Source organism: Hypomesus nipponensis, chromosome 16 (assembly GCF_054491055.1).
Source record: "Hypomesus nipponensis isolate SF chromosome 16, ASM5449105v1, whole genome shotgun sequence".
Lineage (NCBI taxonomy): Eukaryota > Metazoa > Chordata > Actinopteri > Osmeriformes > Osmeridae > Hypomesus > Hypomesus nipponensis.
This window is the reverse complement of record NC_140376.1, coordinates 7,392,276-7,417,328: the sequence shown is the minus strand read 5'-3', so window position 1 is coordinate 7,417,328 and position 25,053 is coordinate 7,392,276. Positions and strand designations below refer to the sequence as shown.

The 25,053-nt window shown below is 53.0% G+C and overlaps 2 protein-coding genes across 3 annotated transcripts; one reads left to right on the top strand and one right to left on the bottom strand.

Moving 5' to 3' along the window:
• Positions 1-109: 109 nt before the first annotated feature.
• On the top strand, positions 110-16,483 carry cc2d2a (coiled-coil and C2 domain containing 2A). The gene is made up of 39 exons (XM_084675819.1): positions 110-145; positions 484-601; positions 736-841; positions 1,238-1,288; positions 1,996-2,076; positions 2,265-2,397; positions 2,528-2,637; positions 2,836-2,937; positions 3,113-3,211; positions 3,328-3,579; positions 4,027-4,183; positions 4,946-5,082; positions 5,384-5,515; positions 5,651-5,860; positions 6,577-6,683; positions 6,847-6,987; positions 7,118-7,274; positions 7,382-7,656; positions 8,015-8,192; positions 8,519-8,672; positions 8,817-8,964; positions 9,232-9,370; positions 9,543-9,746; positions 9,852-9,944; positions 10,136-10,227; positions 11,594-11,761; positions 12,319-12,424; positions 12,521-12,630; positions 12,797-12,893; positions 13,051-13,149; positions 13,664-13,840; positions 14,223-14,426; positions 14,576-14,665; positions 14,749-14,862; positions 15,002-15,136; positions 15,294-15,416; positions 15,498-15,556; positions 15,667-15,844; positions 15,966-16,483. The coding sequence occupies exons 2-39, from the start codon at positions 585-587 to the stop codon at positions 16,152-16,154; spliced, it is 5,124 nt and encodes a 1,707-aa protein (XP_084531945.1). The 5' UTR covers positions 110-145; positions 484-584; the 3' UTR covers positions 16,155-16,483.
• A 1,357-nt stretch (positions 16,484-17,840) lies between these two features.
• fbxl5 (F-box and leucine-rich repeat protein 5) lies at positions 17,841-24,882 on the bottom strand. Of its 2 annotated transcripts, XM_084676370.1 has the most exons (11): positions 24,747-24,882; positions 23,977-24,192; positions 22,743-22,838; positions 21,434-21,629; positions 21,108-21,290; positions 20,666-20,791; positions 20,110-20,258; positions 19,870-19,952; positions 18,880-19,629; positions 18,461-18,609; positions 17,841-18,104 (listed from the first exon to the last, which is right to left on the bottom strand). In XM_084676370.1, exons 1-11 carry the CDS (start codon positions 24,831-24,833, stop codon positions 18,028-18,030), a joined length of 2,112 nt encoding a protein of 703 aa, XP_084532496.1. In that variant the 5' UTR covers positions 24,834-24,882; the 3' UTR covers positions 17,841-18,027. The 2 variants fall into 2 exon arrangements, with proteins under 2 accessions (XP_084532496.1, XP_084532495.1); XM_084676369.1 differs by having other exon boundaries at positions 17,841-18,609.
• Between the last annotated feature and the right edge of the window lie 171 nt (positions 24,883-25,053).

Sequence of the window (25,053 nt, the reverse complement as noted above, 5' to 3'; positions counted from 1 at the left end):
AGATTGTTGGATTGACATCCCTTTGGATGAATGAAAACCCGGCTTCTCTTGGGCGGTTTAAAGAATCAAGGTAGGATACACCAAAGCTAGTTTCAAGGTTGGTAGACACGTAGTTGATCTCCCGTTACCAGGCAGCGGCATAGCGGTAAGCTATTTAGTAATATAACACGGGGGGAATTACTCAAATTATGAGTTTGCTATCGCATTGTTGAAAGTGGTGTTATGTAACCCGTTAAAATCAATAATGGACCTTTGTTTCATGTTTTGAGCTTTTATTAAATATTTCTGTATTGATATCGTTTTCCTCAAAGCTCTGTAATTATGGTATCCTTTACCCAATCCTGGCTATAGTATTTTCTACATCATGCCAATCATGTTTTAGCACGAGAAACTCAACACAAAGTAACCATTAGCCACCATTGTTCCACGGAGTGAATGTTAAGTTGTTACATTGGCAGTCATACTTTGTTACAATGAATGCAGAGAGAAGTTGGCCGCTTCACTAGGATACAGTGTTGCTGTTTCCTCGGAGTCTACTTGAAGGGCTGAAGAGTTTAGTGGTGTCTGTTTAGAATAACAACATCATGCTCTCTTCCACGGGGTAATTACTAATTTTACGTGAACTTTCGTTCAGAAATGGACAGCTTTTAGTCATCGTTTATGTTTACGTCTGTTGGATGAATACATTTTTTGTTCCCGTCATGGTATTAACTTTTGTATTGTACCCCATCTCAGAGATATACGAGAGAAACTGCGCAGAAAACGTGATTTACGGGAAAAACTGAGAAAGAAACGGCAGGCTTTGCAAGAATCTCTGGTAAAAGTCAAAGATGACACACAGGTAAATGCATAAATGATTGTTATTCCATCATAGAAATGTCTAATAAATTCTAAATGTTTCACCAACAGCCAATATTAGGCTACTTGTTGGCCTGTGTTCTGAGTGGAATAGCCTATGAATGGTTGGCCTCTTGATTCCATGAGAGGGTGCGGAGAGGGAGGAGAGAGAATGTTGGAGACAGAATGTGTGTGTGTGTGACAGACAGACAGACAGACCGACCAAGTGTGGGGAAGAGAAGGAAAAGAGTCTGTTCTCCAGCAAGACTCAACAAGACCCAGGAGGGAGGCACCTTTTACTAACAATTCAAACCAATGGGAAGCACTCTCTCTCATGCACGCACACACACACACACACACACACACACACTGTGTCTAAGTGCTGTTGTCTACCTGCTAGGCTCTGGTTCCACCAGAGGGGAGTCAGGACAGAGGACAGACGACCATGGAGGTTGGTGTGCTTCTCCCTGCAGCCTCCCTGACTGCTGTAGCCACTAGTTAGCTACAACAGCTCTTTAGCTCTTAAGCTGTCCCATAGCTGTAGCTACAGGCTAGCCAGCTGGCCTCTATACCTCTCTGGGAGCTGCAGCTAGCTTATAGCTACTAGCTAACCTGCAGCTGCACCACTGTAGCTAGCCTGTAGCTTCCATTGAGTGTGTGCTGTGTTTGTGAGTTCAGTATCCTGTGATTGACCATTGCTGTTACCTAAACACCTGTCTAGACTGCTTCTCTCTCCAGTAGTGTCTCTGTGGTCGTAGACTCTACTCTCTCCATCCTGAACACCAGTCTAGACTACTCTATCCTTTCCTCCCTGAGTGCTGTCCTCTCCTTTCTCCTCCTCTCTGAAGATCTGCCTAGTCTCCTCTCCTCCCTGAGTCCTGCTCTGTGCTTCAGTGTCCTGTCCCACCAATACATTCACCGTGCTCACTCTCTCCTCTTTCAAGAGCGGCATTGTGACGCTACAAACAAGCTCTCCTGAGAAGGTCAAACAAAATATATAATGTGTAAATGTAGTTGTGGTGAGCTGAGACCTAGTCATGGTTTGAGGGTTGACGCAGCCTAGTGGTGCGTGTAGACAGACCCTGAGGCAGTTGACCACAGCAGTCAAGAAGTGGGAGAGTGTGTTTGATTTGTTCATGTTCGATTGTGTTGCTGCAGGAGCTGACGGGTGGAGAGGAGGATCCTGGAGAGACACTCAAACGCACCCTAAAGGCCCAGAGGGAGAGACGGAAAAAGAAGGTAAGCTTACTTAATACTTTGTCTTCATCATCTTAAGTCAATGATTTTATGGTTGTTTTTTTTGTTTTGGGATTAAAACGTTAAATTTGGAATTAAATTGCGTTGTTGTGTTAGCTTCCCCGTGGGGATGTCTGGTTCTGTGTGATTAGTGTGTCTGATTTGCTCCAATGCTCGTTCCTGTTTCGAAGCTTCTGGAGGAGTCTGCAGACGAGCCCAGTCAGGATACTGTGGAGGAGATCTCTGACGTCCAGCGCCTCAGTGAGGATGACCAGCCAGACGAGCCATCCATCCTCTCCAGACCCCCCACCGGTGGCCAGAGAGGTCCGTCACCATGCACTTCCTGTTTATACCTACCACTTCCTGTCTAGACATGCCACTTCCTGTTTATACCTGCCACTTCCCATCTGCTGTCCATGTGTGTGTTGTCTTATGACCTGTGTGCATCCTCCAGGTCTGCCGCCCCTGTCCCAGGCCCAGACCCAGGTCCAGGCCCAGGCCACACCCAGCCACTTGGAGACCTCCATGAGGATCCGGATGAAAGAGAAGCTCCTGGCTGCCAGGGTAAACACAGAACCCAATCTACCACATAGAACCCTCTCAACCACACAGAACCCTCTGCACTGCAGCACCCATAATTCCCTACATAAAGCTCTATGTAGAGGGAATAGCATCATGAAGGCTGTATTGCGTGCGTGATGTGGCGCGTGCTGATGTACAGGGTTATGGCTCTTGTTCAGTGTGTGTCTGCTGTTGTTCCAGTCTAAGGCCGAGAGCCTGCTGCAGAAGGAGGCCTCGATAGAGCCTGCCAGTCGCCTGCAGAGCCTCCGAGACAGAGACGCCCTCACCAGGTTTGACCGAGAGGTGAGGACCTCACGTGACCCCCCTGTCCCCCCACAGACACAACTACACGAAACAAACAGCCCTTAACCCTAACCCAGCCCCGTGACACAGCACCGTGACTCGCAAACACGGCACACTAGAACCAGGATCTCTGTGTTCTCTGTTCCGGAGCGCTGATCACCCCAGTGTGTTGCAGGCTGACCCGGACAGGACCGGGAAAGAGGACTCCTCCTCCCCCCTCCACACCAGAGTGAAGTTCTGGGAGGCTGCCAGGCGTGTGAGGCTGGAGACCAGAGTGAGCGGAAGGCCAAGCGGAATCACCTCGAGTTGTGGTTCACTTGATTACCTTATTTGGGGATTTATGTCTTTTTTTTTATGAATGACAATTTTTGAACCTCATTGGTTTCCCAGGCAGAGACGGGTCTACCCACTGCAGAGGAGGCATACAACTTCTTCACCTTCAACTTTGACCCCGAGCCTCAGGAAGAGACGGAACGCGGCCGGAGAAGGAGAAGGCCCAGGGTAGCTGGCGAGGAGGACGAAGAAGGAGAGGGGGAGGGGGAGGACGAGGAGGGGGAGGAGGAGGAGGAGGAGGAGGAGGAGGAAGGCGAAGCAGGCGAGGCAGGAAGAGAACAGGAAGATGAGGAGAACACTCAGGAGAGGGTAAAACTGAACTTGCGTCACATTACTAAATACAATGTTCTTTTTTCTCCCCCCGAAAATAAATGTGGTGAGCTTTTCGTTCAGCTCGCTCGATTCACTAAAACTCAACCGACCTCGACTGTGGACGCAAAGCAGAAGCTCACGTCCATGTCCCAGAGCAGAACTAAACCAAAGATCTGCTGTGGTTCTGTGCAGTGAGCATTTAGGACTCTTTGGGAAGAAGGTCTTCAGAAGATCTTTGATCCACTCGTCCCTGCTGACAGCACCAGATGTCCGACAGACGTGTTCTCTAAGGCCACAAAGAGCCTCCAAACTGCCAAACAAGGAAACATGTCCATCAGACACACAGGAGAGGAAACGTGACCACATACAGTGTTCATGCGTAGGTACGAGCAGTGAGATGTCGTTTACACTGCAGTAATGCAGATGTTGTTGTTTACGCTGCAGGACGAGGACGCCCCACTGGTGAGAGAGGAGGAGGACCTCTTCATCATCGACCAATCAGCTCAGGACTTCCTGGTGGTGAAGAAGGCGGAGTATGTGGGCTACTGGCACCGTCTCCAGCGGGAAAAAGAGCTGCTGTTTGTGCCGAGCATGAGGACAGGTGATGCAGCATGGCCACACCTGAACACACCCATGCGAACAGTCACCCAGAGAGAACAGTCACCCAGAGAGGACATTCACTCAGAGAGAACAGTCACCCAGAGAGGACATTCACTCAGAGAGGACATTCACTCAGAGAGGACATTCACCCAGAGAGAACAGTCAGCCAGAGAGGACATTCACTCAGAGAGAACGGTCACCCAGGGAGAACAGTCTCCCAGGGGGAACAGTCAGCCAGGGAGAACAGTCTCCCAGGGGGAACAGTCTCCCAGGGAGAACAGTCACTCAGAGAGGACATTCACCCAGAGAGAACAGTCAGCCAGAGAGGACATTCACTCAGAGAGAACGGCCACCCAGGGAGAACAGTCTCCCAGGGGGAACAGTCAGCCAGGGAGAACAGTCTCCCAGGGGGAACAGTCTCCCAGGGAGAACAGTCACTCAGGGAGAACAGTCACTCAGAGAGGACATTCACCCAGAGAGAACAGTCAGCCAAGGAGAACATCTAAAACTCCACCAGAGTATCTCTTCATAAAAGCTGATCTCCAGAGAGAGGTACCTTCCACAAAACACACCAACTCCCCTGTCAAAATCCTGTCTCCTGTCGTAATTCTGTTAGGAAATTTTGTTTGTAAACGTGTTACTTAACTCCAAAGCTCTTGAAACACTATGAGGTGATTTGTGAGGTTGATGGGAGGGAGGTTAGGAGCGTGTTTTGAGAACAAGTCCCTTCCCTGTAACTCGTCTGTCTGTGTCGTGGTCACAGCCCCGGCCGCCTGTAAACTGGCGGAGAATATGCGTCCTCGCTTCCTGGAGGAGGAGGGGCTGTACGTGGGGGAGAGGCCACCTGTATGCCTGACCAATCAGAACATCCTGGAGAACCGTATCCTGAAGCAGGAGCAGGTACATCAGCGGCGCCATGGTAACCCTGGAAACACCCTGACCCCTGAAACCAGCAACACCACAGTAACATAAACCCTAACTCTAACCTAAACCATCGCGACCATCCGACACCCTTATTGTTTGATCAGCACAGCACTAGATTATATTGAATTAGAACAGAGTAGATTAGACTACAAATACTTGATCAATTCCAAAATACTAAATATAAACATGATAACATAAACTAGCCAGTGATCGTCATCAGTTTGCATCAGTATGTATCCATTTTACTGGTCCCTGATTGGCTGTTTTCTCTGAGCAGGGCAGGAAGTGGTTTGGGGATGACGGCAGGATCATGGCCCTGCCCGACCCCATCAAGGAATCGTCCACCAGACCCCCCCTGTTCCACCTAGAGGGCGACCTGGACCCCGCCCTGCAGACGTTCTACAGGAAGGTACACAGAAACACACCCACTAAACCACTCCACCACAAACACACAAACACGTCACACACAACCCGGCCACCACTGTGTGAGTCAGTGGGGGTCTGTGTGCCTGCTGAGGGGGTGTGCTGCCTGTGTCCACCCCAGGCTCTGCTCTCCAGCCCGGCCAGCCTGTACCTGACTGGGCCCAGGGACACGGAGGGAGACTACCAGCTGGATGTGGACGTGTCGGGCCTCATCTTCTCCCACCACCCCCTCTTCAGCCGCGAGCACGTCCTGGCAGCGCGCCTGGCCCAGCTGTACGACCAGCACCTCACCAGGCAGCACAACAACCTCACCGGACACCTCACTGTTAAGGTACGGACTAGACACCTCACTGTTAAGGTACGGACTAGACGCCTCACTGTTAAGGTACAGACTAGACACCTCGCTGTTAAGGTACAGACTAGACACCTCACTGTTAAGGTACAGACTAGACACCTCACTGTTAAGGTACAGACTAGACACCTCACTGTTAAGGTACAGACTAGACACCTCACTGTTAAGGTACGGACTAGACGCCTCACTGTTAAGGTACGGACTAGACACCTCGCTGTTAAGGTACAGACTAGACACCTCACTGTTAAGGTACAGACTAGACGCCTCACTGTTAAGGTACAGACTAGACACCTCACTGTTAAGGTACAGACTAGACACCTCACTGTTAAGGTACAGACTAGACGCCTCACTGTTAAGGTACAGACTAGACACCTCACTGTTAAGGTACAGACTAGACGCCTCACTGTTAAGGTACAGACTAGACACCTCGCTGTTAAGGTACAGACTAGACGCCTCACTGTTAAGGTACAGACTAGACGCCTCACTGTTAAGGTACAGACTAGACGCCTCACTGTTAAGGTACAGACTAGACGCCTCACTGTTAAGGTACAGACTAGACACTGAGAAGATATTCCTAGGGGTGGGGCTCAGTGATATGAGGTACTGTCTCCTACCTCCTGTCTCCTACCTGTAACCTCCCATGTCCTTGTCTCCTTCCTCCTGTCTCCTACCTCCTGTGTCCTTGTCTCCTGTAGCTGAGTGGTCTGAGGAATGCCCTGAGGACCATGCTGGAGACCCATCGAGGACACAGCCTCAGCCCCGTCATGCAGCACAGGATATCCGAATACATACAGGAAGTCAGGTGAGCAACCGACCGTTAGGAACCAATCACAGCTCCCCTTAAGATGGCCTCCGCTCCTGAGGTGACTGGGGCGGGGTTAGGCCTCGGTTGAGCCTAGATTTCCCCGGGGGAAACCGGGAAGCTGGCCTGGATGATACAGGATGCTGGCTCTTCTCTGCGACAGGAACACCCGGCGTCTGAGGGACAGCGAGCAGGAGAAGGACCGCACGCTGCTGAAGAGTATCATCAAGTCCTGGAAGGAGATCAAAGCTCTGAGGGACTTCCAGAGGTTCACCAACACACCTTTCAAGCTCTATCTCAGGAGGTACCCCACGCACGCAGACAGACACACGCACATACACAGATCCGCCAGGCCCCCTTTTTTACCCCACCTTCTGCCCGCCTCCCCCTCCATCGCTCTCCCTCTGTCCCCGCTTCCCCCCCCCCTCACCCAGGGAGGAGGTGGACCGGCAGGCGGACGAGCAGGGGGCGGAGGAGGAGATCCAGATGGAGGCGATGGAGCTGCGGGCCGAGGCCGAGGAGGACTACCACCGGAAGGTGGCCGACTTCAGGAGGCAGCAGGACGAGTGGAAGGACTGGAGGAGGAAGCAGGTGGGGGTCGCTCTCTCTGGAGAGGGAACATTATCGCTCTCCGGAGGAAGGATGGGCGTGAAAACCCCCCCACAGCGTGTCACAACAAGCAACCCTGTCCCTTTCAGAGAGCCAAGAAGAAGAAGAAGAAGAAAAAGAGGAGGGGCCAGGAGGAGGATGAAGACGACAACGATGACGACGAAGACGACGACCAGGATGACGGTGGCGGGGACCTGGGGGAGGGGCCTGCCAAGCCCCGCCCCCCGGACGTTCCAGACCTGGGCTCCGTGGAGCAAGAGGTCCGGGAGAAAGCGTCCAGGATCCGCAGGAAACCAGGAGATCCCATCCTGGTCCCGGAGCTCACCACGTCAGGGAACATCACCACCAACGACCAGTGTCCCAGGTAACGCTATGGTCAGGCACTCGCTGATCCTTGATTTTCTGCTCTACTGTTTTAATTTTATTAGCATGTGGAGCATGTCATTATTTCACTTTGGATGGAAACGTCTGGTCAATGAATGAAATCTAAAGGTTCATAAATATATAAGGAGAGAGAGGCAGAGAGAGGCAGAGAGGGGCAGAGAGGGGCAGAGAGGGGCAGAGAGGGGCAGAGAGGGGCAGAGAGGGGCAGAGAGGGGCAGAGAGGGGCAGAGAGGGGCAGAGAGGGGCAGAGAGGGGCAGAGAGGGGCAGACAGGGAATGAAAAAGTTGCAAAGACAGGCAGGTTGTGAGTCTCTGGGGCGTCTCTATGTTGTCCTGCAGGGCGGAGTCTTCCCGGAGAGAGGACGTGGCCAAGCGATCTCTCTTTATCAAGGTTTTGTACAACGACAAAGAAGTCTCCAGAACGGACAGTCGCTCCCTCACCTCGGACTTCAGAGTGCACTTTGGTCAGATCTTCAACCTGAAGATCATCAACTGGCCCGAGAGCATCAAACTGCAGGTACAGAAGCTATCTCTTGCAGGGTCTCTACCTTCCTGCAGGGTCTCACTTTCTGGAGGGTCTCTCCTTCTGGATATCTGGATCTTCAGACATTGCCCCTGTGAGATCAGTAGTTAATAACGTAGTATAAGACCGCTACATAGAAACAGGCTGCCATGTCATTGTACAATAGAAGTCTTAACAGGTTTTAAACACTGTCTGTCTGACTGACTGTCTGTCTGACTGACTGTCTGCCTGCTTACCTTTCTACCTGCTTACCTGTCAACCTGCTTACCTGTCTGCCTGCTTACCTGTCTGCCTGTGCGTCCATGTCCGCCCCCCTGCAGGTGTTTGAGGCGGTGGGCTCGTCGTCCTCTCTCCTGGCGGAGGTGTGTGTGCCGGCCCCTGAGCCCTCCACCCTGACAGGCAGCGCCCCCACAGAGCAGCTGGAGTTCAGCAGCAACCTCAGGGTCATGTTTGACCACGAGGGCGTGGGCAGTGGTACGCACACACACACACACACACTAGCACTTGTACGTATGCACATACACACATTCAGTGAGACTAGACCCTCTTCCCCCCTTTTCTCTTCCTCCATCCCTCTCTCTCGTTCTTTCTCTCTCTGTCTCCCTGTTTTTCTCTCAGACGTGCCCTTCTCCTTCGAGGCGGACGGCAGTAACCGTCTGACCCTGCTGACCTCTGGGAAGCTGTCCTGCTGTGTGTCCTGGGCCCTGGGGGAGGACGGCCTGCCCCTGGCCCCGCCCACTGCCCAGCGCCCCAGCGCCATGCACAGGTAGGACCTCCTGACCCCGTGCTGGTCATGCACTGGTCCCAGTACTGGACCCTGAACGACACCCTCCCTGGACCCAGCCCTGGTCACGTGCGAGACTGCTGAACATACGGCTGACACGCTACCGTCTCACTCTCTCTCCCTTCATCATTCTCCCTCTCTTTCTATCCCTCTTTCTCTGCCTCCCTCTCTCCATTCTTCAATCTCTCGCTCACTCTCTCTCTCTCACCCTTGCTCTCTCCATCCCTCTCCCTCTCTCTCTCTCTCTAGTGGTCTGAAGCAGCTCGACGCGGTAGCCTGCATCGGGGCGTCCGGTCTGAGCGACGTGAGGAAGCTGGGCGAGTGGGCCACCGAGTCGCGCCTCGACCCCAACGACCCCAACAACGCCGCCATCATGCAGTTGCTCAAGGTCAGCAAGGTCAGGGGGTCACGACCCCAAGAGGCCTCGGAAGGAGATTCACTTTATCACTTTGACTTGATATCTCTGTCTCTTGACCACTCTCTCTCCCTCTCTCTCCCTTCTCTCTATGCCATTGTCTCCCTATGTCTCTTACTCTCTCTCTCCGCCCCCCTCCCCCCAGGTGGCCAGTAGTGGCGAGGTGAGGGCGCCGGAGTACTTCCGTCTGGAGCAGCTGCAGGAGGAGTTCACCTTCCTGTCGGAGGAGGAAATGGAGCGCTCCCGCAGGTTCCGCCTGCTCCGTCTGCGGAGTCAGGAAGTGGCCGAGTTTCGCAACTACAAGTGTGTTCCTGCCTTGGAGCGAGAGGTCACGGAGAAGGTGTTCCAGGTAGAGAAGGGGTTCCACACACAGACACGGCGCTCCAGGTAGGACACCTCGATGGGAGAAGGTTCCGGAGGTTCATCCAGGGTCGTTGTTGTTCCGTGGTTGCAGGAGTATGAGAGGAGGCTGAAGGAGGGGGAGGTCATCGACACCAAGGAACACCTGGACGCCCACAGGGCCCTGGTGGCCAAGTACCTGCAGAAGGTGAGACCCTCTCTGACCTGGGGGAGGCATCACCTGACATGCTAGTTATTCTGCAGTGGGTCTGACGTGGTGTCTCTCTCTCTCTCTCTCTCTCTCTCTCTCTCTCTCTCTCTCTCTCTCTCTCTCTCTCTCTCTCTCTCTCTCTCTCTCTCTCTCTCTCTCGCCCTCTGTCTTCTCTCTCTCTCTTTCAGATCAGAGAGTCGGTCATCAACCGTTTCCTGGTTGCTAAGCATCACTTCCTCTTGTCGGACCTGGTGGTCGAGGAGGAGGTTCCAAGCATCGGGTAAAAACACGGAGTCATGATGTCATGATGACTTTCAGTGGGACTACAGCATACTGCAGGACGTGTGATGATGTGTGTGTGTGTGTGACAGATGTGATTTCGACTCGGTACATATGGTTCACATTAGCACAGACAGCAGGTGAGTGATGATCCACAGTTTTGGGAGTTTCTCATCTCCTGGCGTCAGTCTTAACTCTGTTTTCATGGCCCGCTGTCTCAGTGCAGTAGAGCTGTCAGTGGGAACTGGAGTTCTGGGCAGGTCTAGCCTGTAGTAATGTCTGTAGTAACACTGTCCTGAGTTCTGCCAGGCCTGAGAACATAAACCTGATCTGGTCTGATCTGGTCTGGTCTGGTCAGGTCTCATCTGGTCTGGTGTGTTTGTGTCTGGTTTGTCTGAGCGTGGATGTGAATGATCGGACCTCTGGTGGTTTTCTAGCTACACATGTATCGCTAGCTTCCTAGCTTTTCAAATGTCCAATTTTCATTTCATTTGCACAATCTCTGTTTTGGGTGGCATGCACGCCATCGTCATTTGAACTAACCTTGTCTGTTTTCATTCATTCATGTGGTTCTGCTCTGATTCCTGTGTTCATGGTCTGCTTGGTAACCTTGTGCTCTGTTCTGTCGTGTCCTCTTCTCTGGGTGCAGGGGTGCAGGGCACGGGTATGTTGCTAGGGTTCTCTATTCTTACTCCCCTGACCTCTCCCTGTGTGTGTCTGTCTGTAGGTGACATCCCATGATACTGCAGTGTTGCCATAGTTTCCTCTGTCAGTGAAGGATAGATACTCATGTAGACCTCCAGCAGCAGCAGACTCTGATTCCCCCTGTATCAGATGTGGTTGCCTCTGTGTGTTTTGAGCGTGCATATGTCTGTAAGTGTGTCTGTGCACGTGAGAGTGTGTGTGTGTGTGGGCTTGTGTGTGTGTATGACCGCGTGATTATGGCTGTACCCTCAGTGTGCCAGGCCTAACTGTGTGTGTGTTGCCATGGCCCCCAGGGTGCTGGGCCTAACTGTGTGTGTGTTGCCATGGCCCCCAGGGTGCTGGGCCTAACTGTGTGTGTGTTGCCATGGCCCCCAGGGTGCTGGGCCTAACTGTGTGTGTGTTGCCATGGCCCCCAGGGTGCTGGGCCTAACTGTGTGTGTGTGTTGCCATGGCCCCCAGGGTGCTGGGCCTAACTGTGTGTGTGTTGCCATGGCCCCCAGGGTGCTGGGCCTAACTGTGTGTGTTGCCATGGCCCCCAGGGTGCTGGGCCTAACTGTGTGTGTGTTGCCATGGCCCCCAGGGTGCTGGGCCTAACTGTGTGTGTGTTGCCATGGCCCCCAGGGTGCTGGGCCTAACTGTGTGTGTGTTGCCATGGCCCCCAGGGTGCTGGGCCTGAACCTGTTCAAGCTGGCTGAGCCCAAGCGGCCCCTGAAGCCCCAGAGGAAGGAGAGGAAGAAGGTGACGGCCCAGAACCTCTCTGACGGGGACATCAAGCTGCTGCTCAACATCATCCGTGCCTACGACATCCCCGTACGCAAGCCCCAGACCAGGTACCCCCTACCCTACCTCACACCAGACACCCCCTACCCTACCTCACCAGACACCCCCTACCTCACACCAGGTAACCTCTACCCTACCTCACACCAGACACCCCCTACCTCACACCAGGTACCCCCTACCCTACCTCACACCAGACACCCCCTACCTCACACCAGGTACCCCCTACCCTACCTCACACCAGGTACCCCCTACCTCACACCAGACACCCCCTACCCTACCGCACACCAGGTACCCCCTACCTCACACCAGACACCCCCTACCTCACACCAGGTACCCCCTATCCTACCTCACACCAGGTATCCCCTACCCTACCTCACACCAGGCCCCTCCTACCTCACACCAGGAACCCCCTACCTCATAGCAGGTACCCCCTACCCTACATCACACTAGGTACCCCCCCTTTCTTACACCAGGTAACCCTCCTACCTCACACCAGGTACCCCCTATGCCATCCCCAATCAGGCAGGGTGGAGGTTGAGGTGAGGTATAATTGGGACAGCGTAAGGGTGAGGTATCATTGGTTGTTAACTGTGTATTTGTCTCCCAGCAAAGCGGCCGTGGCGTCCAAGTCGTCTCGCTCCTTCACAGAGGCCTTCTCCGCAGGCCCGGCTTCCCAGAGTGCCGCGCAGGCCAGCGACTGGCTGCTCAACCAGGTACACTGCTGCCTGACCACCAGCTGTGTGAGGGAAGGGGGGGGCTCGTAGGTGTGTGTGTGTATCTTACACGCGTGTGTGTGTGTGTGTGTCCAGGTCCAGGTGCGGCCCTTTGTGGAGGTGTCGTTCCAGAGGACGCTCCTCCAGACCACCACGGCCGACGGACCCAACCCCTGCTGGAACGAGGAGCTGGCGCTGCCCTTCAGGTGAGGCCCCGCCTGCTCACCCCCACCATTCCATCCCGGCAACACTGTTCCACCCTGGCAACACCATTGACTGTCGTATGATCTCAGTATTGATGTCATTGGATATATGCTGGCGTTGCTAACCAACCTCCTGATGTGTCCCCCCCCCCCCCCCCCCCCCCCACAGTGCCCCCAACGGAGATTACAGCACCGCCAGTCTGCAGGCCGTGAAGGACGAGGTCTTCATCAACATCTTCGACGAGGTTGTCTACGAGGTGGGAGGGGTGAGTGGACCTATGTGGCCTCAGCAGCTGTGACCTCTGACCTTTGGTCGTGTGTCGACTGGTATCGGCACAGCATTGTGAGCCTGTCTGATGAGGCTCAGTGTGTGTGTGCGTGATGCTGATTGTGTGGTGACGTGTGTGTGTTTCTGTGCACCAGGAGGAGCTGGACCGGGGCAGGGAGCTCCACACTCGTCTGGAGAAACACTGGTTGGGAGCCGTCAGGATCCCCTTCAGCACCATCTACTTCCAGTCCAGGGTGAGACGCAGCAGGGCCAGCCAACAGCACAGCACAGCAGGCCAGCCCACAGCACAGCACAACAGGCCTGCCCACAGAACACCACAGCACAGCAGGCCAGCCCACAGCACAGCAGAGCAGAGCAGGCCAGCCCACAGCACAGCACAACAGGCCTGCCCACAGAACAGCACAGCACAGCACAGCAGGCCAGCCCACAGAACAGCACAGCACAGCAGGCCAGCCCACAGCACAGCAGAGCAGAGCAGGCCAGCCCACAGAACAGCACAGCACAGCAGGCCAGCCCACAGCACAGCACAGCACAGCAGGCCAGCCCACAGCACAGCAGAGCAGGCCAGCCCAAAGCACAGCACAACACAGCAGGCCAGCCCAAAGCACAGCACAGCAGGCCAGCCCACAGCACAGCACAGCAGGCCAGCCCAAAGCACAGCACAGCAGGCCAGCCCAAAGCACAGCAGAGCAGAGCAGGCTGATCTCTGACCTACCCAGTCTGATCCGAGTGTGTTCGTTGTGGCAGATCGACGGCACATTCAAGGTGGACACGCCTGCGGTGTTGCTAGGCTACAGCAAGGAGCGCAGCCTGGGCAGTGAGGGGGGTTACGACGCGGTGCGCAGCCTGAGTGAGGGAGCCTTCATCACCCTCTTCATCACCATAGAACCCCAGCTGGTGCCTGGGGAAACGGTCAGGGAGAAGGTAAGGCCGTTTTGTCGAACTGTCTGTCTGTCTGTCTGTCTAACTGTCTACCTGCCTGCCTGCCTGTTGGTGTCTTGACATGAGTTTAATTTTGTATTTAATTCCTTTGTTTACCTTAATTTTACCATTCATATTATTTTCGTATCGGTTTGTTGTTTGCATCCTGTCTCCTCTCTTCTCCTCGCTCTGCTGCCTCTGCTAGATGAAGGAGGTGAAGGTAACTCTTCAGTCACATGACTGAGCTGCTGGTCACATGACTGTGCCACTTGCTAGACTAGATCAGATCAGACTAGCCCCCCCCCCCCATCCTCGACATTACCCACAGATCCTTGACAGCCCTCGTAACGTCCCATGACCCTTGACCCCCCGACCCCTGTCTCAGTTTGACTCCCAGGAGAACGAGCGGGTGCTGCAGGCGTCGGAGGCGTTTGAGCGCGAGGCGGCGCTGGGCCTCCCGGACCGGCCGTGCCTCACCACCGTCATCGACATCAACGGGAAGACGGTGTTCATCACGCGCTTCCTGCGCCCCCTCAACCCCCCCCAGGAGCTGCTGGACGCCTCTCCCAACAGCCCCCAGGACACCGCGGTCAGCACCGTGCAAACCTCCGCGCTATGTTCCTTTCTGACGTTGTTGTCTCAACTTCTCAATGTTTTAAAGTGGGCTCCCCCTGGTGGTGGGAGTGCCGCACAGCAGCCGGTTTTAAACTTCCCTCTTCCTTCTCTGTCGCTTCCCAGGAGCTGGTTGCCAGGTTTGTGTCTCTCATCCCCTCCCTGCCGGACAGCGTCTCGTTTGCTGGTGTCTGCGATCTGTGGAGCACCTGCGATGTAAGTGAAACCTCTCTCTCTCTACCTCAGCCTGTCCCAGGCCTTCATACTCTACAGGTCTGTCTCTCTGATATTCTTCTCAGCAATTCCTGACGCTGCTGGCGGGAGATGAAGAGGAGCACGCCGTGCTGCTGTGTAACTACTTCCTGTCCCTGGGCAAGAAGACCTGGCTCATCATCGGCACGGCTGTTCCTGAGGTGATGGTTGTCAGTGTGCGTGTGTGTGTGTGAGATGCTTTGTGTCTGAAAGCTGTGTGGATTGCTTTGTGTTTGAAACAGTTTGTGTGAGATGGTGTGTGTGTATGTGTATAACGCTGTGTGTGTCCTCTCCTCCCAGGGCCCCACAGCCTACGTGTTGACCTATGAGCAGAGTCGCTACCTGGTGTGGAACCCCTGCAGTGGTCAGTTCTACGGCCAGTACGACACCTTCTGCCCCCTGCAGGCCGTGGGCTGCCTGGTCAGCGCTGACAACGTGAGGCAGCTTCCTTCTAATCCCAGGGCTAATGAATGCTGTGCGCTGTTCTAATCCCAGGGTTTATGAATGCAGTGCGCTGTTCTAATCCCAGTGGTAATGAATGCCGTGCGCTGTTCTAATCCCAGTGGTAACGGCTGTGTGGTTGCTGCTCCAGGTTTGGTTCAACACCCAGGTGTACACGTCTCCTATGAGGATCAGCTTTGACGTGACCAAGGCCAAGCTGTGGAAGCCTTTCTTCTCCCGCTCCTTCCCCAACCCTGGGCTCTCCAGTGTGCAGGTACACTCTCCAGGGTGTGTGTACGTGTGTGTGTACGTGTGCCAAGGCCATGTTGCTGACCTGTGCTATCTTATGTTGCAGCCTGAGGAGCTGGTCTATCGCCGCACGGACAAGACCGCTGCTGCAGAGCTGCAGGACAGGTGAGGAGGGGGGTGGGGACAGGACCGGTGAGAGGGGATAGGCCGGTGGGGGGGGTTCTGTGTGAACCAGAATATAGCAGTCTGAACCGGTCTGAACGTGTTCCCTGCAGGGTAGAGAAGATCCTGAAGGAGAAGATCATGGAGTGGCGCCCCCGGCAGCCGACACGCTGGAACCGGTACTGCACCTCCACGCTGCGCCACTTCCTGCCCCGACTGGAGCTCAGCAGGGGGCGGGACGTGGCGGACGAGCACCGCCTGGAGCTGCAGAGCCTGCTGGGAGACTACCGGGTGAGGCTGGGGCTGGGGGGAGGCTGGGAGACTACAGGGTGAGGCTGGGGCTGGGGGGGAGGCTGGGAGACTACCGGGTGATGCTCCAGCTCTCCTGAACCTTTCCATGTTCCTCCTCCAGATCTCAGGCTTCCCCCTCCACCTGCCCTTCTCAGAGATCCGGCCCGTGGTGGAGGCGGTCTACAGCACAGGGGTCCACAACGTGGAGGCGTCCAACGTGGAGTTTGCCCTGGCCGTGTACGTGCACCCCTACCCCAACAATGTCCTCTCTGTCTGGGTGTACTTGGCCTCACTCGTACGCACACGCTAGCCCGGCGGACCTGGACAGGCAGACACTGTGTGTGTGTAGGGCGATGGTGAGTGTGTGTGTGTGACTTCCTGTTTGTATGGAATATCTGATTTTGTATGTTGACGTTTGTGAAGCACAATTCAGGTTTAAGTTATTTGTACGTCATTTTGATACGAGAGGGTAAGCATAAACACTGAGCCTTTTTATTACTTTTATGTCTGTGTTTTACCAAAGTTCACGCTCGGCTTCAAATGCCAGAATACAGCACTGTAAATGTTTATGGAACAATTATAGTATCATTTTACAACTATTATTATATCATTTTACATCATGAACCTTTTATGTAATAAAATGAGTCGTTTCATTTCAGATGACGTCTTGCTCATCATGATATGGTAGCCATTCCCTTCTCCTCAGTAACAGACAAACCACACACAAGGTCACAGACAGCGTTTTCAATCCAAGACACTTTAATTATTTCTGCTTCCGAATATGACATGACTGATTAGAAGTCACGGAGAGACTGTCCAAGCACAGCGTTTCTCCTGAAGGTAAACGTGAGGTGCCGAGTGTGTGTTGTGCGTTTGTGTTGTGCTGGGTTATTTCCACAGCTGCTCTCTAGGGGGTTGCTCTCATCCAGTCTCTCTCCTCACTTCTGACACATCGACTTCCTGTCAGACGAGACCTACTGAGAAATCGACTTCCTGTCTGGAGAGTTCTAGTGAGAATGTTGACTTATCGCCGGGGTGTTGAGGCACAGAGATCACATTCACCTGGAGGTTTCCTGCTCAGATGAGAACCCTGTGGATGACTGGAGGATGAGGTCACACACACACACACACACCTAGCTCCTAACCCTCTACTCCATACCCGTCAGCTCACTCCTACCCCCACTCACTGTGTCACCATGCTTTTACTTGACTCAGACACCATCTCTGTAACTTGGCAGGGTCATGTGACCCCAGGGTTACAGCATTGAGCCCTGACAAAACGGAGGTTTGTTTAAATGGAAACTGGAGCGTTGAACGGAGCTGCGCACTGGCTTGAACATAACCACCATGTTGACAGAACTAGACATGTTCATAAATACCGAACATACATGTGGAAACCACTCAGCAGAATTACAGAATTATTATCTATATGTATTATGCGCCGGGAGAAATTAGGAACCACAACACCGCCACAGATGTCCTGATCTATTGCTGCTACTTTTAATCAGTTAATCAGTTAAACTTTAAACGTCGGATATCAATAATGGGTTGAGACACCGTAGCAGAGGAGGACAGGAGACTGGTGTCACCAGACACATGGTTAAACTCACTAGAGGATTGTTTGAGTACTCGCTGCTCACGTTAGCTGTCCTGAAACACTTGAAAGCAAAAAACATTTCCAGATCAAAACAAACCCAAACAATTTACATTGGCAGATACTTCATCAAACACCGCCATTTATATATCGTCCTTTTCCAAGGGTTCCAAGATACGCAAATTCCCAGAAACACAAAGCCAACATTATCTTGTGTTACAGTTTCATCAAAATAACAGTTTTTATAGGGGTGACACAAAATACAGCAAATACTATTCCAATATTAAAGTGCAATGAAAAACAATGGGTGGGGGAGGGAGGGAGGGAGGGAGGGAGGGAGGGAGGGAGGGAGGGAGGGAGGGAGGGAGGGAGGGAGGGAGGGAGGGAGGGAGGGAGGGAGGGAGGGAGGGAGGGAGGCTGACTGACTGACTGACTGACTGACTGACTGACTGACTGACTGACTGACTGACTGACTGACTGCATTGAGGGGTTAGGGGAGTGGAGGGATGGAGGGAGGGGGTGAGAGATGGAGGTCAAGGGTAATGGAAGAGAGGGCGTGAGGGGACGGGGGGAAGGGGTTGAGGGGAGGTTACTCTCCAGAGCGACAGCACGCCCTGAATCCACACTGCAGGTTCTGGCATCCGCTGGCCGTGTCCGCATGGGGACCTGGAGAGAGACAGCATGGTGAGACCACACACACACACACACACACATGCTGTCTCACACACACACACACAGTCTCATGCACAAATAAACACACACACACCACCATATGTACCAGGCTACCAGACCTCCGCTGGGTTCAGCAGGCTGGGGTTGTCTTCAGACAGTCCCAGGAAGAGGCCAGGCACAGCAGGAGAGCTGAGCTCAGGATCATGCGAGTCCCTTTGCAGCAGATCCATACTAACCTGTCCTCCACCAGGACACACAGGATGTGTGTGTGTGTGCGTGTATGTAGTCAGCATGTGTATCTGTGTGTGTGCGTGTCTCTGTATATGTGTGTATCTGAGTGCGAGTTGTACCTTGGATGTTGTCGCAGTAGTAGAAGTGTTCGTCGTTGAGGGCGGGGCAGGCAGACACGAGGTCCTGCAGGCCGCTCTCGGTGACCAGGAGACAGCCTGACAGGTTCAGGTGCTCCAGGAGAGGCAGGCCACCGCGCTGGGACAGAGCCCTGAGAGACACACACACACGTTTAGATAAACCAGACCACACACACACACACAGGTCCAGGCACCTCTACATGGTCTCCGAACCCCCTGGCAGAGGGTGGTGTTTGAGACCCCGGTCTGTGTTTATCTGAGGCTTGTGCTACAAACCAAGTTCAACATACCCAGGATATCTTTTAGTTAGCTGGCTTCACTAAGCCTAACAACAGCGATTGCGCGTAAGCGGTGTCAGGACGGTGATTATCAACAGGTTAACTCAACCCAGGTGTGTTTACCTGAGGCCCTGGTCTGTGACCTGATAGCAACCCGACAGGCTCAGGAACCTCAGAGAACGTCTCCCTCCTGATTGGTTAGTCCTGGGAGCAGGCTCTGGGCCCTGCGGCTCCTTGGCGGAGCATTTAGTCCGTAGCTCGCCGCTGCCCCCCATGGCAGGGGGCTGACACTGCGGCCCGGCACCAGTCCTAAGGGCCGTGTCAGAGCAGCAAGTTGAGTGACCGCAGCTGGACAGCTGACTGCGCTGACCAGGCAACAGGGGGGCGCCATAACCAGTCCTGAGGCTCCGCCTCTTGCTGCTTTTGCAGCAGCAGGCTCCTCCCCCCGGTGGCGTCTCCCCGAAGCCCCGCCCCTCGGAGACAGACATCCCTCGCCGGCTCCACTCTGCGGCGTCCTCGATGTCGGCCATTTCCGCCGCGTCCAGGAGCCAGACCCGGGTAGGGGGGGAGGGGGCGCCCCTACGCCCCTTGAAGATCAGCGCCGCTCGGCCCCGCCCAGCCGGACGTAGGCCGTGCCCATCCGGGCACAAGCCCTGCCCAGCTTGATCCTGGCCCCGCCCATCAAGCAGGCGGAGGGGGGCGGGGGGGGCCTTGAGGAGCTTGGCGCGCCGGTCGGAGTGGTTCTTGAAGGGCGAAGGAAGAGACAGGTCCCCCAGCCCCACCGACAGCCTCTTCAGGGCGTGGTCAGTGATCTTATCACAGCCTGATAGGTCGAGGTGCTCCAGAGACCGACACGCCCCCAGGGAGGACCAGCTGGGAGACAGGAAGAGGCGGGGGGGGGGGAGAGTGTTTGAGAAGAAAAAAAACATGGACTGTATGTTGTCCTTTCCGTATGTCGCTTTGGATGAAAGAGTACACAACATAAATACCTTCTGGCAAATATAAGGAGGCCTGAAAAACGACATCTCAAAGTGAGGAGGGTTGAGGGAGATGGGGAGAGAACAGGGAAAGGGGGGGGGAGAAGAGAAGGAATAGGCGTGGGTCCTCCTGTACCTGTCGAAGGCTGAGTCCGAGACGTCCGTCTGGGTGAGGTCCAGGTGGGTGAGGTTTGGACAGAGACTGAGGATCTGACGCACCTGGAACAAGAGCACAAAAGCTCCAAAGCTAAAACATCTGACTGCAGATCAAGAGATCGCAGGTTTAAAATCCCTGCCCCCGTATGATTAATACAATTTTCATGGACGGGTGAGCATTGGTTCCCCACAGCTAGAGTTCATCCGGAGGTGGTCGTACCATCTTGCTGGAGACGGTGGAGCTGTAGGCCAGGACGACAGTCCTGACAGAGGGCCCCACGGCCGGGAGAATGTTCTGGATCATCCCGTTCAGCAGCTGCTTCTCCCGCTGGGCCGCTCGGATCGCCAGGGAGTCCTCGTACGACTCATCTAGAGGGGGACGGATGTGAGGGGTACCACAACCAGGGCTCCAGTAATGTTCCTCCTAAACATCCTTTGTAAGATCCTTTGTAACCTCCCTTCTAACAACCTAATAAACATCCTCAATAACCTCCCCTCTAACAACCTAATAAACATCCTATATAACCTCCCTTCTAGCAACCTAATAAACATCCTCTATAACCTCCCTTCTAGCAACCCGTATAAGACCCCTTACAACCTCTCTTATAACCTCTCTTACAACCTCCTTTGTTACAAACCCTAAATAAACATCCTCCATAACATCCCTTAAAACCTCCCTCATTAACAACCGTTCTCATGTGTATAACTTCCCTCAGAACAGTCCAGTTTACAGTCCTCTCGCTCCGGACAGTTCGTCGCCCTTGACGACAGCTCACCTGACTCGTCCACGTCTGCGTCCTCGTCGCGCTCCTGATAGGCTCGTCCCTCGTCCTGCAGGCTCTTCACCCACTCCTCGTCCGGCTCCATGTCCAGCCCTGCCGGGGGGCCCCGGTAGCAGTCCCCTGGGAGAGGAGGGGTGCAGGGAGGTGAGGTAGAAAGGATGGAGGGAGGGATGGATGGATGGATGGAAAGGATGGGGATAGAAGGACGGGTGAGCATCCATCCACGCACATAAGCAGTACTTACATGGTAACTGAATTGAAGATGGATGGATATGGAGCAATGGACAGATGGATGGATGAAAGGAAGGATGGATGGATGGAGGGACAGACAGACAGATGAATGGAGGGACGGACAGACAGATGGATGGAGGGACAGACAGATGGATGGAGGGACAGACAGATGGATGGAGGGACAGACCGATGGATGGATTCCTACCTCTGGTCCAGCGTACAGGGTACAGGTGTCTCCACAGGAAGCCCGTCCTGGTCAGCTCCCACCACGTCCTGCACACCAGGCTGCAGCGGCACAGGTCGTCAGGCCCCAGGTAGCGGAACAGCGCCAGCAGCACTTCGGAGGGCAGCGCCGACACGTGAGTGGACGACGCTCCGTGTTCCAGCTCTGGGGGAGCAGTAGCAAGCACGGTCACACACACACACACACACTCTGAGTGAGTGTTAGTCTGAGGTCGTGGGACGACCCCCCCCCCCCCCCCTCCCCCCCGAGCTCTACCCATGGCGTCCACAAGACGCCATCTGACTCACCGTCGTCCGTCTTCTCGTGGTCGGAGTATTTGAAGGCCTTGTGCAGCTCCTCCGCCTGGCTCCACAAGCTGAGGCCTTTCAGCACCTCGGCCGCAGAGTCGCAGCGCTGCGGGCTGCAGTGCTGGGCGATCACCTGCTTCTTGATGTCCTTCAGCTCCTCGTAGGAGAAGTACTGCATCAGCATGGGCTGGAACACCTGCAACACAGCTGGTCAGCTCACGTACCCAACACAATAGTGACAATGACTAATTGTGTTGATTTTTTATAGGACGCCCTGCACTGCAGAGGCAATTTCAGATTGTAAACCGCACACATTAATAACTATAATTATAATACTGCATGTTTTTTTTATAGGATGCCCTTCATAGCGAGGAGATCTCAGCTCATAAACAGCACAAATGAATAACAATAATAACACTAATGATTACAACAGGGATCCTACTGATCCAGGACGCCCCTCATAATGATGTTGGCTCACACATGGTACACAATCACATCTGGTAGAGTTAGTGTAGCTAGGGGACTGGTAAACAGCTGGTAGAGTTAGTGTAGCTAGGGGACTGGTAAACAGCTGGTAGAGTTAGTGTAGCAAGGGGACTGGTAAACAGCTGGTAGAGTTAGTGTAGCTAGGGGACAGGTAAACAGCTGGTAGAGTTAGTGTAGCTAGGGGACTGGTAAACAGCTGGTAGAGTTAGTGTAGCTAGGGGACTGATAAACAGCTGGTAGAGTTAGTGTAGCTAGGGGACTGGTAAACAGCTGGTAGAGTTAGTGTAGCTAGGGGACTGGTAAACAGCTGGTAGAGTTAGTGTAGCTAGGGGACTGGTAAACAGCTGGTAGAGTTAGTGTAGCTAGGGGACTGGTAAACAGCTGGTAGAGTTAGTGTAGCTAGGGGACTGGTAAACAGCTGGTAGAGTTAGTGTAGCTAGGGGACTGGTTAACAGCTGGTAGAGTTAGTGTAGCTAGGGGACTGGTAAACAGCTGGTAGAGTTAGTGTAGCTAGGGGACTGGTAAACAGCTGGTAGAGTTAGTGTAGCTAGGGGACTGGTAAACAGCTGGTAGAGTTAGTGTAGCTAGGGGACTGGTTAACAGCTGGTAGAGTTAGTGTAGCTAGGGGACTGGTAAACAGCTGGTAGAGTTAGTGTAGCTAGGGGACTGGTTATTAGCTGGTAGAGTTAGTGTAGCTAGGGGACTGGTAAACAGCTGGTAGAGTTAGTGTAGCTAGGGGACTGGTTAACAGCTGGTAGAGTTAGTGTAGCTAGGGGACTGGTAAACAGCTGGTAGAGTTAGTGTAGCTAGGGGAATGTGTTACCTCCTCCTCCTCCTTCATGTGAGGCAGGAAGTCTTGTGTAAAGGCCTCCAGCCTCTCCTTCAGCTGCCGGGCATAGTTCAGCTGCTCGTGCTCACTCTGAAAACACAGCATTACATTACTTAGCTGACAACACACGCATACAGCTGCCTTACAACACACACACACAGCTGCATATAGAGCTGCTTCCACACACACACACACACACAGCTGCATATAGAGCTGCTTCCACACACACACACACACACACACACACACACACACACACACACAGCTGCATATAGAGCTGCTTCCACACACACACACACACACACACACAGCTGCATAGAGCTGCTTCCACACAGATACAGCTGTCTGACAACACAGACATACACATTGTTCACATTCAACAGACTCAGGTAAACAACTTGGAACTCTCCTGTCCTTTTCACCCAGTAACACCCCCCCCCCCCCCCAATACTCAAGGCAACGACCGTCTCAAATATAATACCACACAATTGAATGACAAGCTAAGGTGTGACACCACCTAACAACCATTTACAAGTCCGGTAACAGTTGTCAGCAGACCAACACAAGCATCACGTAATGACATTTGGTTGTTGTGACCCATAAAAAGATACCTCTGGTTAAAAGACAACAGAACTAGACCGAATAAAATGTCCCCCCAAAACAGCACCCCAGCATGTGGTGCTGAAATAAAAACATTGGAAAATTCCACTCTTGATTCTAAAATATGGTCTGTCCACAACTGTGGAATTTCCTCTGTGTGTTTTCAACACACAGGCATTGGGAAACAACGGATGTAAAAATTTACACAATTGCGCCATTCTCAGCCGGCAATGTTTGGTTTGCAGGAACAATGGTGCGTGACTCCTCTCCAAGCCCCACGCACAGATCACTGACCTCTCCTGATACAACAGAAGTCAGCAGACCAAAACATGTTTGGCGGCCCACTCTGAAATACCATCAGATACACCCAGCCCAGCACACAGCCATCATAACACCTTCAGGCAATTCCCGATTATGAGCCCAAAGGCTTTATAGGTTTTTGTATTCCCTACATCGTTTAATAGCTCATAAAATATATGGGGATGGGTAAAGTTCAGTGGTTGAGCATTTGACATGTTCAGGTTCAAATCACCCTGTATATGTTTGGAATAAAAGCGTCTGCTAAACGAATACAATACTATACTATAGTATAGTATACGCCATTTCAGTTCAACACGACATGAATCACCTTTACGCTGCGGAGCCCCTTCTCAAATAGGGACAACATTTCCGAGAGCTTGTTGTCAGAGTGTACGTTGTACACAGTGCAGCTGCGTTGCTGAAGCAACCCGATGATGTACTCATTCTCGATCTGCTCATGCATCTTGAATTCCTTGAAGGTGGCACAGAGCGACTGGAGGAATGAGCGGAAGTCATTGTTGTTGGAGAAGTTGGTCTGCGACAGCTGTGGGGAACATGACGTGACAAATAACGTTAGGTTATATCATTCGAGTACAAACAAATCCATATTGAACAGTCCAAAGACAGCTAAAGGATCGATTCTCAAATCTATGTTGCTGACAGTACATTGGAAGCACGAGTTATTTAGCTAAACGTTAACCTGCAGGTTCAGGAGAATAACTGACAATTGAGTTCATAAGCAGCTTAAACTGTACTGCGTAGCTATCCAGCGAACTACGAAAACGCTACTGTTAATCACCACACTAGCTTAACAATTTTTATACCAGCTAGCTCTAGCTATGGAGTCATACGTGGAATAAAAAAAAAACATTTTGGCAAGTTCCTTAAAATCGCTCAGCTAGCTAGATCAGGAAACCAGAAACACACCCATTTCAGAAAACGAACATGATCGAGCTACATACGCGAAATAGCATTGATAGACTAGCTGGCGTAGCTGCGGAATGACAGCAGGGTTGCTACGGCTACTATAGGGATCCAGCCATCTCGCTATATATTATTACAGCAATCAGCCTAAGCACAAACAATACTAATACACACCTTCTCGCAGTAAAGACCCACCAACTGTTTCATTCGCCAGTGTGGGCCAGTAAATACATCCACCTCTTCTGGATAAGGTGCCATCATTACTCCATGAGAAACGCAAACAACCTGGGTCAGACTTGCGTGGATTACGTGATCATCTGTCACGTCGTTACGTACAGTCGCACGTACTTGCACAACAGAGCCAGAGAAACAGCGCTGTTAGTAGTGATAGTTTTTTATTATAACGTAAAATTATTTAATTCGTAATTATGTAAAATAAATTATTGAATTATAAATAATAAGTTCATGTAATAATGTTGTC